This window comes from Haliotis rubra, unplaced genomic scaffold (genome assembly GCF_003918875.1).
Source record: "Haliotis rubra isolate DU_JTF1 unplaced genomic scaffold, ASM391887v1 Scf64, whole genome shotgun sequence".
Lineage (NCBI taxonomy): Eukaryota > Metazoa > Mollusca > Gastropoda > Lepetellida > Haliotidae > Haliotis > Haliotis rubra.
The window spans coordinates 230,543-245,073 of record NW_025767346.1 but is presented as its reverse complement, the minus strand read 5'-3'; the positions used below and the strand labels follow the sequence as shown (position 1 = coordinate 245,073).

The 14,531-nt window shown below is 42.7% G+C and overlaps 3 protein-coding genes across 4 annotated transcripts in view; all 3 read left to right on the top strand.

The window, feature by feature from the left end:
- Window positions 1–3,163, top strand: part of LOC124256808 (E3 ubiquitin-protein ligase BRE1-like) — a 24,044-nt gene extending 20,881 nt beyond the window's left edge. The window contains exon 6 of the mRNA XM_046690767.1: window positions 280–3,163. The gene's annotated coding sequence lies outside the window, so the exon portion shown is untranslated. The remainder of the gene's footprint in view (window positions 1–279) is intronic.
- The window catches only part of LOC124256812, a 15,126-nt gene extending 8,748 nt beyond the window's left edge, over window positions 1–6,378 (top strand). For both annotated transcript variants that reach the window (XM_046690772.1, XM_046690771.1), the window contains one exon: window positions 6,307–6,378. The gene's annotated coding sequence lies outside the window, so the exon portion shown is untranslated. The remainder of the gene's footprint in view (window positions 1–6,306) is intronic.
- Window positions 1–14,531, top strand: part of LOC124256807 — a 21,198-nt gene extending 6,667 nt beyond the window's left edge. The window contains exons 3-6 of the mRNA XM_046690763.1: window positions 6,126–6,527; window positions 8,347–8,486; window positions 11,514–11,835; window positions 12,874–14,531. Of these exons, the coding sequence (XP_046546719.1) occupies window positions 6,126–6,527; window positions 8,347–8,486; window positions 11,514–11,835; window positions 12,874–13,085 (1,076 nt within the window). The 3' untranslated portion in view covers window positions 13,086–14,531. The remainder of the gene's footprint in view (window positions 1–6,125; window positions 6,528–8,346; window positions 8,487–11,513; window positions 11,836–12,873) is intronic.

Here is a 14,531-nt window from a genome sequence, read left to right as displayed (position 1 = left end):
CATATCGTGTGTAATGTGACTAGAGATTAAGTCTCTGTTTTTTTAGGCAATTAAATACCCTGAGTGTCCAAGCACATGGCACTTAGTATCCAGCATTGCACAGCACAGCAGCAGCACTGTTACTTGCCACAGAAGGTGCCAAAAAGGGGTAGAATTGTAAACTCAATTCCATTCCATAGAGCGGGTTATGTTTTGTGGACTGACTACCCTACGAAATAAAATGTCCTCCCCTATACCAGCGGCTTTGTTATTTTGAAGAGCTGTCACAATTACCCGAAGGTAGATAGATAGATGTTCTTTATTTCTTCCATAAAATGAAGATTACATTTGTATTATAAACAACAGTACAGAAAAGGTTCTAACTATTAGTACTTATATTATACAGTAATATTCAATTGTGAAAGAACTGAAGGTATTTATGAACATTGCCGGAGTATTCTCTCCCAACTGCGAACTGAGAAACTAATCATTACAATCAGTTCTGACCAAACATTATAGTCCAATACATCCTTACAGTGGTCAGGTATACCTCCGAGGAGGAATGACAGGAATACATCATCGTCTTCCACCCACATTTTAACAACAATGTCTATGTCAAGAAAGTCACGGATTCTTTCAAATAGAAAAAAATTACTTTCTACTAGGTTATACTGGCATGACATAAAAACATGTTTCATAATGTCGTGAGCAACTGTTCCGCATAGATATTCCTTTGATTCTATTGGAGTTATAATTCTCGCAATGTCAGTGAAGTTCTGAGGTCGTTCTAAAGCGAGTATTACCCGAAGGTGTTTCATGATTCCTGAGAGTCAATAGCCGAATGCGTGACGAACATGCACTCTTTTGGCCAACAGTATTACAATTATGCAGATTATTTAATGTATATTTCACTTGTTGAATTGTATAAACTACAACTTATCGTTTTCATGTAAATAGTTTTAAACTTTGTTTGTGTCGTGGAATGCTGCCATCTGTCGATTCAGAATCTTTTGTGACTGAGACTGCGCATAGTTCCACGTGTTTTAAGTGAGTGAGTTAGTTTAGTTTTACGCCGCACTCAGCAATATTCCAGCTATATGGCGGCCCCCGTGTCTTAATCAACACAACGTCCCTCCTGTCCGGTTCAACACAACATCCCTTGTGTCTGAGTAAACAAGCATCCCTCGTGTCTGAATAAACAAGCATCCCTTGTGTCTGAATAAACAAGCATCCCTTAAAAATTGTGTCTGAATAAACAAGCATCCCTTTTGTCTGAGTAAACAAGCATCCCTTGTGTTCGAGTAGACAAGCATCCCTTGTGTCTGAGTAAACAAGCATCCCTTGTGTCTGAATAAACAAGCATCCCTTTTGTCTGAGTAAACAACAATCCCTTGTGGCTGAGTAAACAAGCATCCCTTGTGTCTCAGTAAACAAGCATCCTTCTGTCTGAGTTAACAAGCATCCCTCGTGTCTGAAAAAACAAGCATCCCTTTGTCTGAGTAAACAACAATCCCTCGTGGCTGAGTAAACAAGCATCCCTTGTGTCTGAGTAAACAATCATCCCTTTTGTCTGAATAGACAACAATCCCTCGTGGCTGAGTAAACAACGATCCCTCATGGCTGAGTAACATGCTTCCCTTTTGTCTGAGTAAACAAGCATCCCTTGTGTCTGAGTAAACAAGCATCCCTTGTGTCTGAATAAACAGCATCCCTTGTGTCTGAGTAAACAAGCATCCTTTTTGTCTGAGTAAACAAGCATCCCTTGTGTCTGAGTAAACAAGCATCCCTTGTGTCTGAATAAACAAGCATCCCTTGTGTCTGAGTAAACAAGAATCCCTTTTTGTCTGAGTAAACAAGCATCCCTTGTGTCTGAGTAAACAAGCATCCCTCATGGCTGAGCAAACAAGCATCCCTTGTGTCTGAATAAACAAGCATTCCTTGTGTCTGAGTAAACAAGCATCCGTCGTGTCCTAATACACAAGCATCCCTTTTGTCTGAGTAAATAACAATCCCTCGTAGCTGAGTAAACAAGCATCCCTTGTGTCTGAGTAAACAAGCAACCCTTGTGTCTGAGTAAAGAAGCATCCCTTGTGTCTGAATAAACAAGCATCCTTTTTTGTCTGAGTAAACAAGCATCCCTTGTGTCTGAGTAAACAAGCATCCCTCGTGGCTGAGCAAACAAGCATCCCTTGTGTCTGAGTAAACAAGCATTCCTTGTGTCTGAGTAAACAAGCATCCCTTGTGTCTGAGTAAACAAGCATCCCTTGTGTCTGAATAAACAGCATCCCTTGTGTCTGAGTAAACAAGCATCCTTTTTGTCTGAGTAAACAAGCATCCCTTGTGTCTGAGTAAACAAGCATCCCTTGTGTCTGAATAAACAAGCATCCCTTGTGTCTGAATAAACAAGCATCCCTTGTGTCTGAGTAAACAAGAATCCCTTTTTGTCTGAGTAAACAAGCATCCCTTGTGTCTGAGTACACAAGCATCCCTCGTGGCTGAGCAAACAAGCATCCCTTGTGTCTGAATAAACAAGCATTCCTTGTGTCTGAGTAAACAAGCATCCGTCGTGTCCTAATACACAAGCATCCCTTTTGTCTGAGTAAATAACAATCCCTCGTAGCTGAGTAAACAAGCATCCCTTGTGTCTGAGTAAACAAGCAACCCTTGTGTCTGAGTAAAGAAGCATCCTTGTGTCTGAGTAAACAAGCATCCCTTGTGTCTGAGTAAACAAGCATCCCTTGTGTCTGAGTAAACAAGCATCCCTTGTGTCTGAGTAAACAAGCATCCCTTGTGTCTGATTAAACAAGCATCCCTTGTGTCTGAGTAAACAAGCAGTAACCAAACAAGCATCCCTTGTGTCAGAACCACCACACCTTCCACCACGTCTGAGTCAACACAGCGTCCCTCATGTTTGAGTAAACAAGTGACCCCCGTATTCGAAGGGTGGAGATTGTGACCTGACGAGGCTAGCCTTGTGATTGGAGAATCTGTGGAAACGGGAGTGCTTGTGGTATTATTAATCCGTTAATCCAGGGTGATTATCACAAAGCACATTACATCATCGTTTATTTTTATAAAAAAACAACAACTGTATTTTGTTTGGGAAGCTGTAGCTTGTCGCTGATGTTAAACCCGCCCATGTCTGAATCTGCCACGACAGTGAATAAAACAACACCACACTGTATATGTTGGTGTACTTGTCATTGGCATTCGGCGTTATTATTCTTATGGTGAGTGAGTGAGTGAGTGAGTATGGTTTTATGCCGCTTTTCCAGCATTATTCCAGCAACATCACGTGTTGAAACCTAAAATGTGCTTCACACAGTGTTTGCCCTTAACCCTGAAAAGCTGCAGGCCCTAAGGACCCAGAACCATACAAAGTTGTGTGTCCTGATCAGAATGTGTAGGGCCTATATTTTAATATGGAAATAATACTCTTAGTTATTGGGGATGAAAAAGCTGTCGGCCATAAGGACCTGCAGAAAACAAAAGCTGTGGGTCCGAATAGTTTTCAGTCGGCTTCGGGCCTAAAGACCGAATGTAATTTCGAACACTGGCTTCACACATTGTACCCATGTGTGGATCGAGCCAGTGTCTTCGGTGAGACGAGCGGACACTTCAACCACTCGGCTACTCCACCGCTCCATTGTAATTTAATCTGTTTATTGGGGCTAGAAGATAGACAGACGCCTGTCTCGTACTCAATCCGGGTGTGAGGCGCTGAGACAGAAATTCTGTGTCTCAAAGCCAGTGATTTCGGCAAACACAAATTGTCTTTGTCAAGCGTTGAAAGACTGGATAGAACAAAAGAAATTAGGCTCCATAAAATTTACATTGTTGAGATTTTATTTTTTTATTCCTCTGTAATTTTACTCCCATAGTTCTTCTGTAAACAAATTGTGGTTTTCCACCTGCAGTTGAAAAATATACATAAAAAAAATATTCAGTTTAAAAAATTCCTAGCCCCGAAGCTCTACTCCTCTTTCCAAGATATTAAATGATCGATCCCAAGACATATCGAGAGGTTATTGTACACATTAAACGCCTGCGCCTAGTTCTGTCGGTTTCCTAGAAAGCATATTAGGTCACTGCGCTGTATAAACATGCTCGTTCCGGGGCCTGGGTCAGAGGTCACCTTCAATGTAGATCCAAGTGGGATTCCCAGTCTTCGTTGCGGTTTGTCCGAGTGATTCATGGAGTTCAGATGTGGATGGCGAATTCGTATCAACAAAGCAAGCTAGAGACGACCTAACCAACGTTTCGTATGTGAGTGACACATTCAGACACAAAACAGTTGTCCAAACAGAGACTCGACCAACCGTGTACCATGCCCAGCCCTCGCAAACGCCTGCCGGCGAACAGTGGAGGGGGAGGTAACTCAGGCCGACAAACCTGGCTCAAAACCTCGCGATCAGCCGCCACGAGGAGGTGATAGTCAAGACGGTGAGATATCAGATGCTGACAACGACGAACGCCCGTCTGATCCAGTGACCCACAGAGACATAATACAGATGTACTGGTAAGTAAAACTATTAATGGCTAAAAGTTTGTTTTTTTTGTTGTAATTTTTATTTGTTGTTATTGATATGATATTTAAGTCGTAACTGCAAACTCAGTTATACCTTTTCGTTGAATTGTAATTCCTTGTAAATATTCTGTTAGAAGTACGCTTTTTCATAAAAATTGAGAAATTTAAAATGTGTAATATTAAAACGCTAGTCAAACCACCCGTTATTTGATTTAGTACATTTTCCCAAAGAATAGTGACAGTGAGTTTAGTCTACCCCGCTTTTAGCAATATTCCAGCAACATCACAGTGGGGCACACCAGAAATGGGCTGTAGTGAAAACATTTTATGTTAATGAAGTGAAAACATGTAATGATATTGTAATGAAAGCATGTAATGAAAATAAATCTTTATTGCAGTACTTAAAAAGGACACAGGCCTGTAGTACATTTAGAGTTTACATGAGTAGATAGAAGTCACTTATAAATTCTTTCTGTAGCAATATTTTTTCTTAAACTCATAGCGAAATAGATGTACATTGCCAGATTAGTGAAAACATTTTATGTTAATGAAATGAATACATGAAGTGATAATGCAATGTAAGGTGTAATGACAGCTAATCATGAAAGGCAGTAATAATCTTGCGGAAATATGTAATGATAAAGGTAGTGAAATTTTGTAATGATAATAGTTCTGATAAGCTACTAACCCTACTATCCTTGTTATGAGTGAGTATAGTTTTACGCCGCTGTAAGCAATATTCCAGCAATATCATGGCGGGGGACATCCCCATGTGGGGAATCGAACCGAGGTCTTCAGTGTGACGGGCGAACGCTTTAACCACTGTGCTAACAACAACAAACCCCACCCCCACCACCCACCCGATCGCACGCAATCAGTCAGTTCCATCAAACATGCTCTTACCGTTACATCAGTTCTAATAATCAACATCATGGGCGGTGATATACGCATTTGGGATACGATAGCATGTGTCAATTATGTCAGCGAGCCTACATAAATGGGTTGCTGAAGACCAATTCCAACGCGGATCTTCATTGGTCTGGGTTGACGAGACATGGTTTTCCGCATCCAGAGTATGTTACCTGCTTCTGATATTTCCGTGTTTTATCTGATAGGAAACCAGCATTGGAGATTATGGTACTCGTCATCGTGATCTGCCTGCTTTACCCTTCATCACCCGACAATACCGAGCGCGCTCTGTTGGACGTTCTCAACGAGAAATGTGGAAAAAGTCCTTCGGAGACCAAGACATGTATTCAGAGACTCTTGTCATCAAAGACCTCGTGTAAAGTGCCTGAAGACGTTCCCAAGACGAAACAGGTCACGCCAGATTGCAGCCACCTTGAGAGTGAGTATAGCAACCTAAAGATCACAGTAGACGTTCTTAGCAAGAAGTGGACTGAAGGAATTGAATCGGTCTTTAAAGATCCGAGTCAAATGTCTGAACCTTTGAGGATTCTTAAGGACCATCATCGACATTTGCAAACCATGAGTTCTGCGGGTAAAGGTAAAGGCAACGACCTGGCAGATTTTAAACAAGTTGAAGCTGACGTAATGACGATTACAGAAGCAAATGAAGCCATAAACAAGACATTACATGAAACAAATACCAATCTTGCTGAAGTCCGTTCTACGCTTGCTGAGACAAGGACACTTCTTACAGAAACCAACACGAAGTTTGGAAAGCTGGAGGATAGGATTAACAAACTGAACGAAACCCAAAATAATTTGATGGAGGTCGTACTACCTGGCATAGAGTCCAAGATGGGAGACATTCGAGGTAAGGCGATAGAAGCTAAGGAGGCCACGGAGGAGAACGGGGGTCGACTTAAGGAATACATTAAGCAGTCGAATTCAGCTTATGAGGAGTTTAAGAAGCACCGAGACGCCACAAACAAGAAGGTGGAAGAGTTTGCGGGAAAGCATGACACCGCTGAGAGGAAACTAGACGGGGAGGAACTAGACGGCGCCATGACCAAGGCAGAGCTGAGTCAGCTGAAAGGCAAATCAACGCTTCACGGTGAGTGGCTGAGACTGGTAGGTGTAGGCCATGTATGCGAGGGTATGACAGGGCTGAGTAGACAAGGTGTAGACAGGGCTGAGTGTAGTCAGGTGTAGACAGGGCTGAGCTAGTCAAGTCAAGTGTAGACTGAGGCAGGACTAGCAGGGCTGAGTGTAGTCAAAAGTGTAGACAGGGCTGAGAGAGTGTAGTCAAAAGTGTAGACAGGGCTGAGAGTGTAGTGACAGGGCTGAGTGTAGTCAGGGCTGAGTGTAGACAGGGCTGTAGAGACAGGGCTGTAGTCAGGTGTGAGACAGGGCTGAGTGTAGTGTAGACAAGGAGTGTAGTCAGGTGTGAACAGGACAGGGCTGAGTGTAGACAGGGCTGAGTGAGGGGGCTGAGTGGCAGAGACAGGGCTGACAGGCTGTGTAGTCAGGTGTAGACAGGGGCTGAGAGTGCAGTCAGAGTGTAGAGTCAAGTGTGGAGCAGCTGAGTGTAGTCAAGTGTAGTGTGAAGGTGTAGACAGGGCTGAGGTGTGTAGACAGGGCTGAGGGCTGAGGTGTAGTCAGGTGTAGACAGGGCTGAGTGCAGTGTAAGTAGACAGAGTGTGAGCTGAGTGAAAGTAGACAGGGCTGAGTGTAGAGTCAGGTGTAGACAGGGCTGAGAGTGGTGTAGTCAAAGTGTGTACAGGGCTGAGTGTAGTCAAGTGTCAAGTGTAGCAGACAGGGCTGAGGGCTGAGTGTAGTCAGGTGTAGACAGGGCTGAGTGTAGTCAAGTGTGAACAGGGGCTGAGTGTAGTCAAGTGTAGACAGGGAGTGTAGAGTGTAGACAGAGCTGAGTGTGTCAAGTGGTAGACAGGGCTGAGTGTAGTCAGAGTGTGGAGCAGGGCTGAGTGTAGTCAGGTAGACAGGGCTGAGGTGCAGTGTAAGTGTACAGGGCTGAGTGTAGGTGTAGGCAGGGCTGAGTGTAGTCTGAGTGTAGTCAAGTGTAGACAGGGCTGAGGTGCAGTCAGAGTGTAGACAGGGCTGAGTGTAGTCAGGTGTAGACAGGGCTGAGAGTGTAGTCAAGTGTAGACAGGGCTGAGTGTAGTCAAGGTGTAGACAGGGCTGAGTGTGAGTCAGAGCTGAGTGTAGACAGGGCTGAGTGTAGTCAAGTGTAGACAGGGCTGAGTGTAGTCAGGTGTAGACAGGGCTGAGTGTAGTCAAGTGTAGACAGGGCTGAGTGTAGTCAGGTGTAGACAGGGCTGAGTGTAGTCAGGTGTAGACAGGGCTGAGTGTAGTCAAGTGTAGACAGGGCTGAGTGTAGTCAAGTGTAGACAGGGCTGAGTGTAGTCAAGTGTAGACAGGGCTGAGTGTAGTCAGGTGTAGACAGGGCTGAGGGCTGAGTGTAGTCAAGTGTAGACAGGGCTGAGTGTAGTCAAGTGTAGACATGGCTAAGTGTAGTCAAGTGTAGAGAGGGCTGAGTGCAGTCAAGTGTAGAGAGGGCTGAGTGCAGTCAAGTGTAGACAGGGCTGAGCGTAGTCAAGTGTAGACATGGCTGAGCGTAGTCAAGTGTAGGCACTTGTATAGGGACGTTTAGACTGGTCGGATAATGTAAGCGAGTGAAGACAGCGTTAGCTGTGTACATGAGAGTAGCTTTATTGCAGTGTTGCGATCCTCACACATACAATTTGGGGCCTTTCTTCACCATGCAGAGCAGGACACTTAGTTCAGTGTTTCAAGGAATACTACTAATTTTAAAATAGCAAGTTCAGCTCTATAGAGGAATATTAGTCATGTGTAGAATGTATTCATCGGCGTATTTATGTGAATACGTATTTGTATATGGACTTGTTTTTCAGATATCGCCCTTTACCTGACTTTGCTAAACATCATAGCCGTCGTCATTGTGGTGATGTATGTGAGGCAGACTCTGTCATCATCGTCAGCACCAGTGTCAGCACCAGTGTCAGCACCAGCAGCATTCCATAACAATACACAGGTGAAACATCAACTACCACTGTTTCTACTTCTTCTGCTTCGATGACTGCTGATGTTACTACTATTACCATTACTGTAACTACAACTACTGCTGCTACCACTACTACTACCACTGCCATTACAACTACTGCTACTTCTACTACTACCACTACTACTACTACTGCTACAAGCTAGACAAGCTAGTTTCGCATTGTAACAAGTGGAAATTGAAAATAAATATTGATAAAAGTTAAGTTATTGTATTCAGGAAGGCTGGTCGACTAAGACATTATGAAAAGTTCCATTTGAATGGAAAGTTGCTTGAAATTGTTGCATCATATAAATACTTGGGTGTTCACTTCTCTTCCTCTGGATCATGGTATGTTACACAGAAAACTTTGGCTGACCAAGCATGGGAGGTGTTGAATATTCTCAAATCATCGGTTAAGAATTTTTATAATCTACCAATTAATGTTCTGCTCTATATATTTGATGTCAAGGTCTTGCCATTGTTACTATACGGAAGTAAAGTCTGGGGTTTCCACCCGTCGCCATCTGTATTGAATGTACACGAACGGTTTTGTAAACAGGTTTTGGGCCTTTCAAGATACACGCCAAATATTGCAGCGCGTGCTGAGATTGGTCGTTATTCATTAAAGGTAAATCAGTACATTAAGATTGTTAAATATTGGGTTTGCCTCCTGTCTCAAGTTGAGAATGTAATCTTAAATAAGGTACATTAGTATCAGTATTGTCTTGCTGAAAAAGGTATAGATTGTTGGGCTTTTAAGGTGAAATCTCTTTTGTACAGTTATGGTTTTGGCAGTGTGTGGGCCAGTCAAAGTGTTGGAAGTATCTCTACTTTCATATCATTATTTAAGCAAAGATGTATTGATATAGATAACCAGTTGTGGTCATCTCGTATTATACTTGTTTCGAAATTGGATTTTTATCGCAGGCTCAAAGAAGGTGTAGCGTTTGAGTTCTATATCGATAGTGTTAGTGTATAACAGTTTCGAATCTTCTTAAGTAGATTTCGTTGCTCAAACCACAATGTGATGATAGAGTACGGTAGACATTTAGGTCTTAAAAGGGTGCCCGCTTTGTATCATACCTAACATAGGAAATGAATATCACTTTTGCCTGGAATGCCCTTTTTATGGGAAATTAAGAAATGATATTCCCTAAATATTATCACATATATCCATCTGAAGTGAAATTAGCTCAGTTGCTTACATCAAAGAATACTTATTTTATAAACTGTCTTGCAAAATATCTATTTTTTGCCTTGAAAAAACGAAATAAATGTCTTTCAGTCTTCGTACCCACAAATGAATAATCGTGCAGCTCTCATGATGTTGTACGGTGCTCTAATGATTGTATATTCTGTACACCAGGGCCCCGTTCCTCAAAGCGATCGTAGCGCTACGACTGTCGTAAGTCTATGTTAGAGTATGGGAGTTACGATCATCTTAGCGCTACGATCGCTTTGAGGAACGGGACCCTGATGTATAATGGGCCTGTGGCCCCTTTACTGAATAAAACTCTCTCTCTCTCACTACTACTACAACTACTGCTACTACTACTACTACAACTACTGCTGCTGCTGCTACTACTGCTGCTACTACTACTACTGCTGCTGATACTACTCCTAAAACAACTACCTACTACTACTTCTACTACTATTACTACTACTACTTCAACCACCACCACTCCTCCTCCTAATAATAATACTACTGCAACTACATCTACCACTACCACTACCAATACAACTACTACCACTACCACTACCCACAACCACTACTAAAACTACCACCACTCCTAGTCTACTACTACCATTCAGCTACTACAACTACTACTGTCACCGCCATTTCCACTCCCACCACCACGACTACCACTACCACCACCACTGTTACTACCAATACTACTGCTACTACTACTTTTGTTACTATACTGCCACTTCACCGACAATTATTATCATTCAAATAGTATTTAAATAGCTGAGATATATAGTGTTATCACGTGTGCCAAGACACTACGGTAATAGACACCTAAAGTAACAATATAAACTAATCACCCTGTAGACCTGCAACACTTAATAATTATTCTACCTAGTACGCCTAGGATCAACACATGACAGTCAAGATAATAATAATAATAATAATAATGCACATTTATAATGCGCCTTTTCCACGCCCTTGGGTATGCTCAAAGCGCTACAAAGATGAAGATGGGTGAAGTTATGAGAAGTATACTGAGAAAAGGTGGGTTTTCAGTTTTGCTTTAAAACTATCAAAACTGTCAGAGTCTTTGGCAGTATCTCCATGCTATTTTACAATTCGTATCTCGATACCGTACTGATATTTTCATGTCTTCTCCGTTTTTGCAGGTGCAACACAATCCTGAATCAATTATTTACAAATTTCAGGCAGTAACGATTGCATCCTGCATTGGGGGAACATAAGCGTGGGTCACTGCACAGGGGCGGCGGGGTAGCCTCGTGGTTAAAGCGTTCGCTCGTCACGCCGAAGACCCGGGTTCAATTCCCAACATGGGTACAATGTGTGAAGCCCATTTCTGGTGTCCCCCGCCGTGATGTTGCTGGAATATTGCTAAAAGCGGCGGAAAACCAAACTCAGTCAGTCAGTCAGTACAATGCGTGGAGCCTATTTCTGGTGTCCCCGCCGTGGTAATGCGGGAATATTGCTAAAAGCGGCTTAAAACTTAAATCACTCACTCACTGTGCAGATTCTGCCATTTACATGCAATCAGGAAATGTAAAGGAATCTGTAAACATTAATTTTTGAACAGTTTTTGTTATTATTCGCGTGTTTTTACATCGTGTACTGAATTGTATGTGTTGGGATACAGTTGTAAATTGATGTATTGTATCGTTGCCCTCGTACAATACAATTCTGGGCCCCGTTTCACAAAGCTATCGTAGCGCTACGGCTGTCGTAAGTTTATGTTACAGTATAGGAGGTACGACAGTCGTAGCGCTACGATAGCTTTGTGAAACGTGGCCCTGCACTGGCGTATCTTTCTGCAGAGAGGCTTCCGACGTGAGGAGGTGTACGAGCTGTCGTGGGCGGGACCGATGGAGGGCACGCTGTGTGTGGTGACCTTCCATACTGAGACGGAGTTGAAACATGCCGATCAGACCAGGTCTGTGTTCGAGTCTGTACAGCAACCATGTCCGACCATCCACACTCGGGTCATCCGGTGCCACGCAGACATAAAAGAACTGCCGGGATCGCGCGTCTTCCTCGTCTTTGTCGACTTCAATGAGCGGAACGTCATCTTGGAGGATCCGACTAAGGGGCTTGGCGATCTCAGGGTGACCACTGTGCGGAGTCTCTGGAAGTTTGGGGGTGAGTTGTGAAGTTGTGTCAGAGGGTGAGCTGTGAAGTTGTGTCAGTAGGTTTGGAAGTAAGCTGAGGTAGTGTCGGAAGATAAGATGTGAAGTTGTGTCTGTAGGTATGGGGATAAGCTGTTAAGTTGTGTCGGAAAATAAGCCATGATATTGTGTCTGTAGGTTTGTCGAGGTAGCCTGTGATGTTGTGTCAGTAGGTTTGGAGGTAGCTTGTGATGTTGTGTCTGTAGGTTTGGAGGTAGCCTGTGAGGTTGTGTCAGAAGATAAGCTGTGAAGTTGTGTCGGTAGGTTTGGAGGTAGCCTGTGATGTTGTGTCTGTAGGTTTGAAGGTAGCCTGTGATGTTGTGTCTGTAGGTTTGGAGGTAGCCTGTGATGTTGTGTAAGTAGGTTTAGAGGTAGCCTGTGATGTTTTTATGTAGGTTTAGAGGTAGCCTGTTATGTTTTGTCTGTAGGTTTGGAGGGAGCCTGCGATGCTGCGTCAGTAGGATTGGAGGTAGTCCTTGATGTTGCGTCAGTAGGTTTAGAGGTAGCCTGTGATGTTGTGTCAGTAGGTTTGAAGGTAGCCTGTGATGTTGTGTCTGTAGATTTGGAGGTAGCCTGTGATGTTGTGTCTGTAGTTTTAGAGGTAGCCTGTGATGTTGTGTCTGTAGGTTTAGAGGTAGCCTGTGACGTTGTATCTGTAGCTTTGGAGGTAGGCTGTGATGTTGTGTCTTTAGATTTGGAGGTAGCCTGTGATGTTGCGTCAGTAGGTTTGGAAGTAGCATGTGATGTTGTGTCTGTAGGTTTGGAAGTAGCCTGTGAAGTTGTGTCTGTTGGTTTGGAGGTAGCCTGTGAAGTTGTGTCAGTAGGTTTTGGTATAAGCTGTGAACTTTTTCGGTAGGTTTGGTCATGAACCCTATAAAAGTACTAGAATCTGTACTTTGCTGAGAAAGTGTTATCCCAGATATCACGTGTTACATTTGACTACTTAACAAATGACATTGTGTATACGATAAATGTTAAGTAAATCGTTTAGTAAAACTGTTTTCTGTTTCAGCCGATGTGGCGGTGATCTACTGTGGTGACGGGGGGTCAGCTAATTTGGGCGGTGGTCTTTTCAATCAGGACCTTGGCTCCATACATCGGCAAAAGGAGTTGACACAGCTCAAGAAAGATGACAGGATCCTGAGCATCTCCAGCGACTTCAACAACACCCAGAAACAACACTGCCGGAACTACATTAACAGATTGTTACATATAGCTCACTGAGCAGGATCGACAACGTGCAACCAGCAACGTCGCTGTTATCTTTAGAAGCTGCGCCTGCGTATTACAACTTCACCAACACCCAAGAATAACACAAACATCCCGAACAGTCATTTACAGATATTATAGTGATATTTCAGTTGGGTACGACTTTGCAGAAACGTCACCATAAGTCTGTGAAAGATATCATAGTGATATTTCAGCTGGTTACTTCAGCAACAACAGCAACATAATGGCAGGAACTTCACCAACAGCCTGTGACAGAGATCATAGTGATATTTCAGCTAGTAACTTCTGTTGATAATGCAAGTCGCATATAGTTTGAATGAAAACACGGCTGCCTGGTTTACCAAGGTTGTTTGTATTACCAAGGTTTTTTTGGGATATGTTAAGTTTATGCAAAGGTATATGAGTTTCGATCATACCAAAGGGATCATTCTGTGTAAGTTGGTGCATATCAACTGTTGTACTCCTAAAGTTGGAATTCTTTGGTTGCGAATCTCCCTCTGGATTGTTACAATTGACTTTCCTTCAGGCTCTGTAGACCTGAACATTTCCGTATAGCTCAGGTGGTCGTGTTTTTAAAGGGCAACGGGTTTAATATGGGTTGTTATCTCCCTTGAAAATTACCTCCCTTTGGGAGATAATGAGTGTTTGTTTGTTTGTTCATTGTTTATCATCGCACTAAGCTTCGCTATATGACAGAGGCCTGTAAATAGTTCAGTATGAACCAGACAATCCAGTGATTAGCATCATGGGCATCGATCTACACAAATGAGATATGATATTAAAGTGGGGAGGACATATGAGACTAAGAATTTTTAGGGATTTTCTTCAAATATGATCTGTAGATGGGCACATTCATTTATAATAGTTCGAATAAATGGTGGTGTTGATTCCGTCTTGAGCAATAAAAATGTATCTGCATATATTATCGCGGGGAAGTGTTTAAAAATTATTAAAAATGGACCTGAAGGAGAGTATTTAAATGATACGGATTCCATATATTGAACTAGACATGTTACGGATGAATGAATATTTGGGGACTTCTTTTCTGTCGGGAAGACTAAAAAAATTGTCATGAACATGTCCAGAAAATATCCATGACCCCTTACATTTTGTTCGGAGTAGGAACTACAAAAAAGCGAGTCAAAAAAATAAATCTGAATACTGAGTAACTGTCCATCTATGGTATGTAACGGTTCCTCTATGGTATGTTAGGGACATAACTGACGACCCAGAGTTATCACTGAGCTCGCCATGTTTAGTATCGTTTAAACGCTGTTAAATCAGAAATACACGAGAACCAAAGGCCGGTGGTGACGTAAGATTCACATATATGCAGTTGCAGTTTTATTCATTACTGAACAAATGAAATAAGGGATCATGGGTAGTTTGGGCATTTTCAAGACAGCACACAATTTCATAAAACAGTCCTCCCCCTGAATA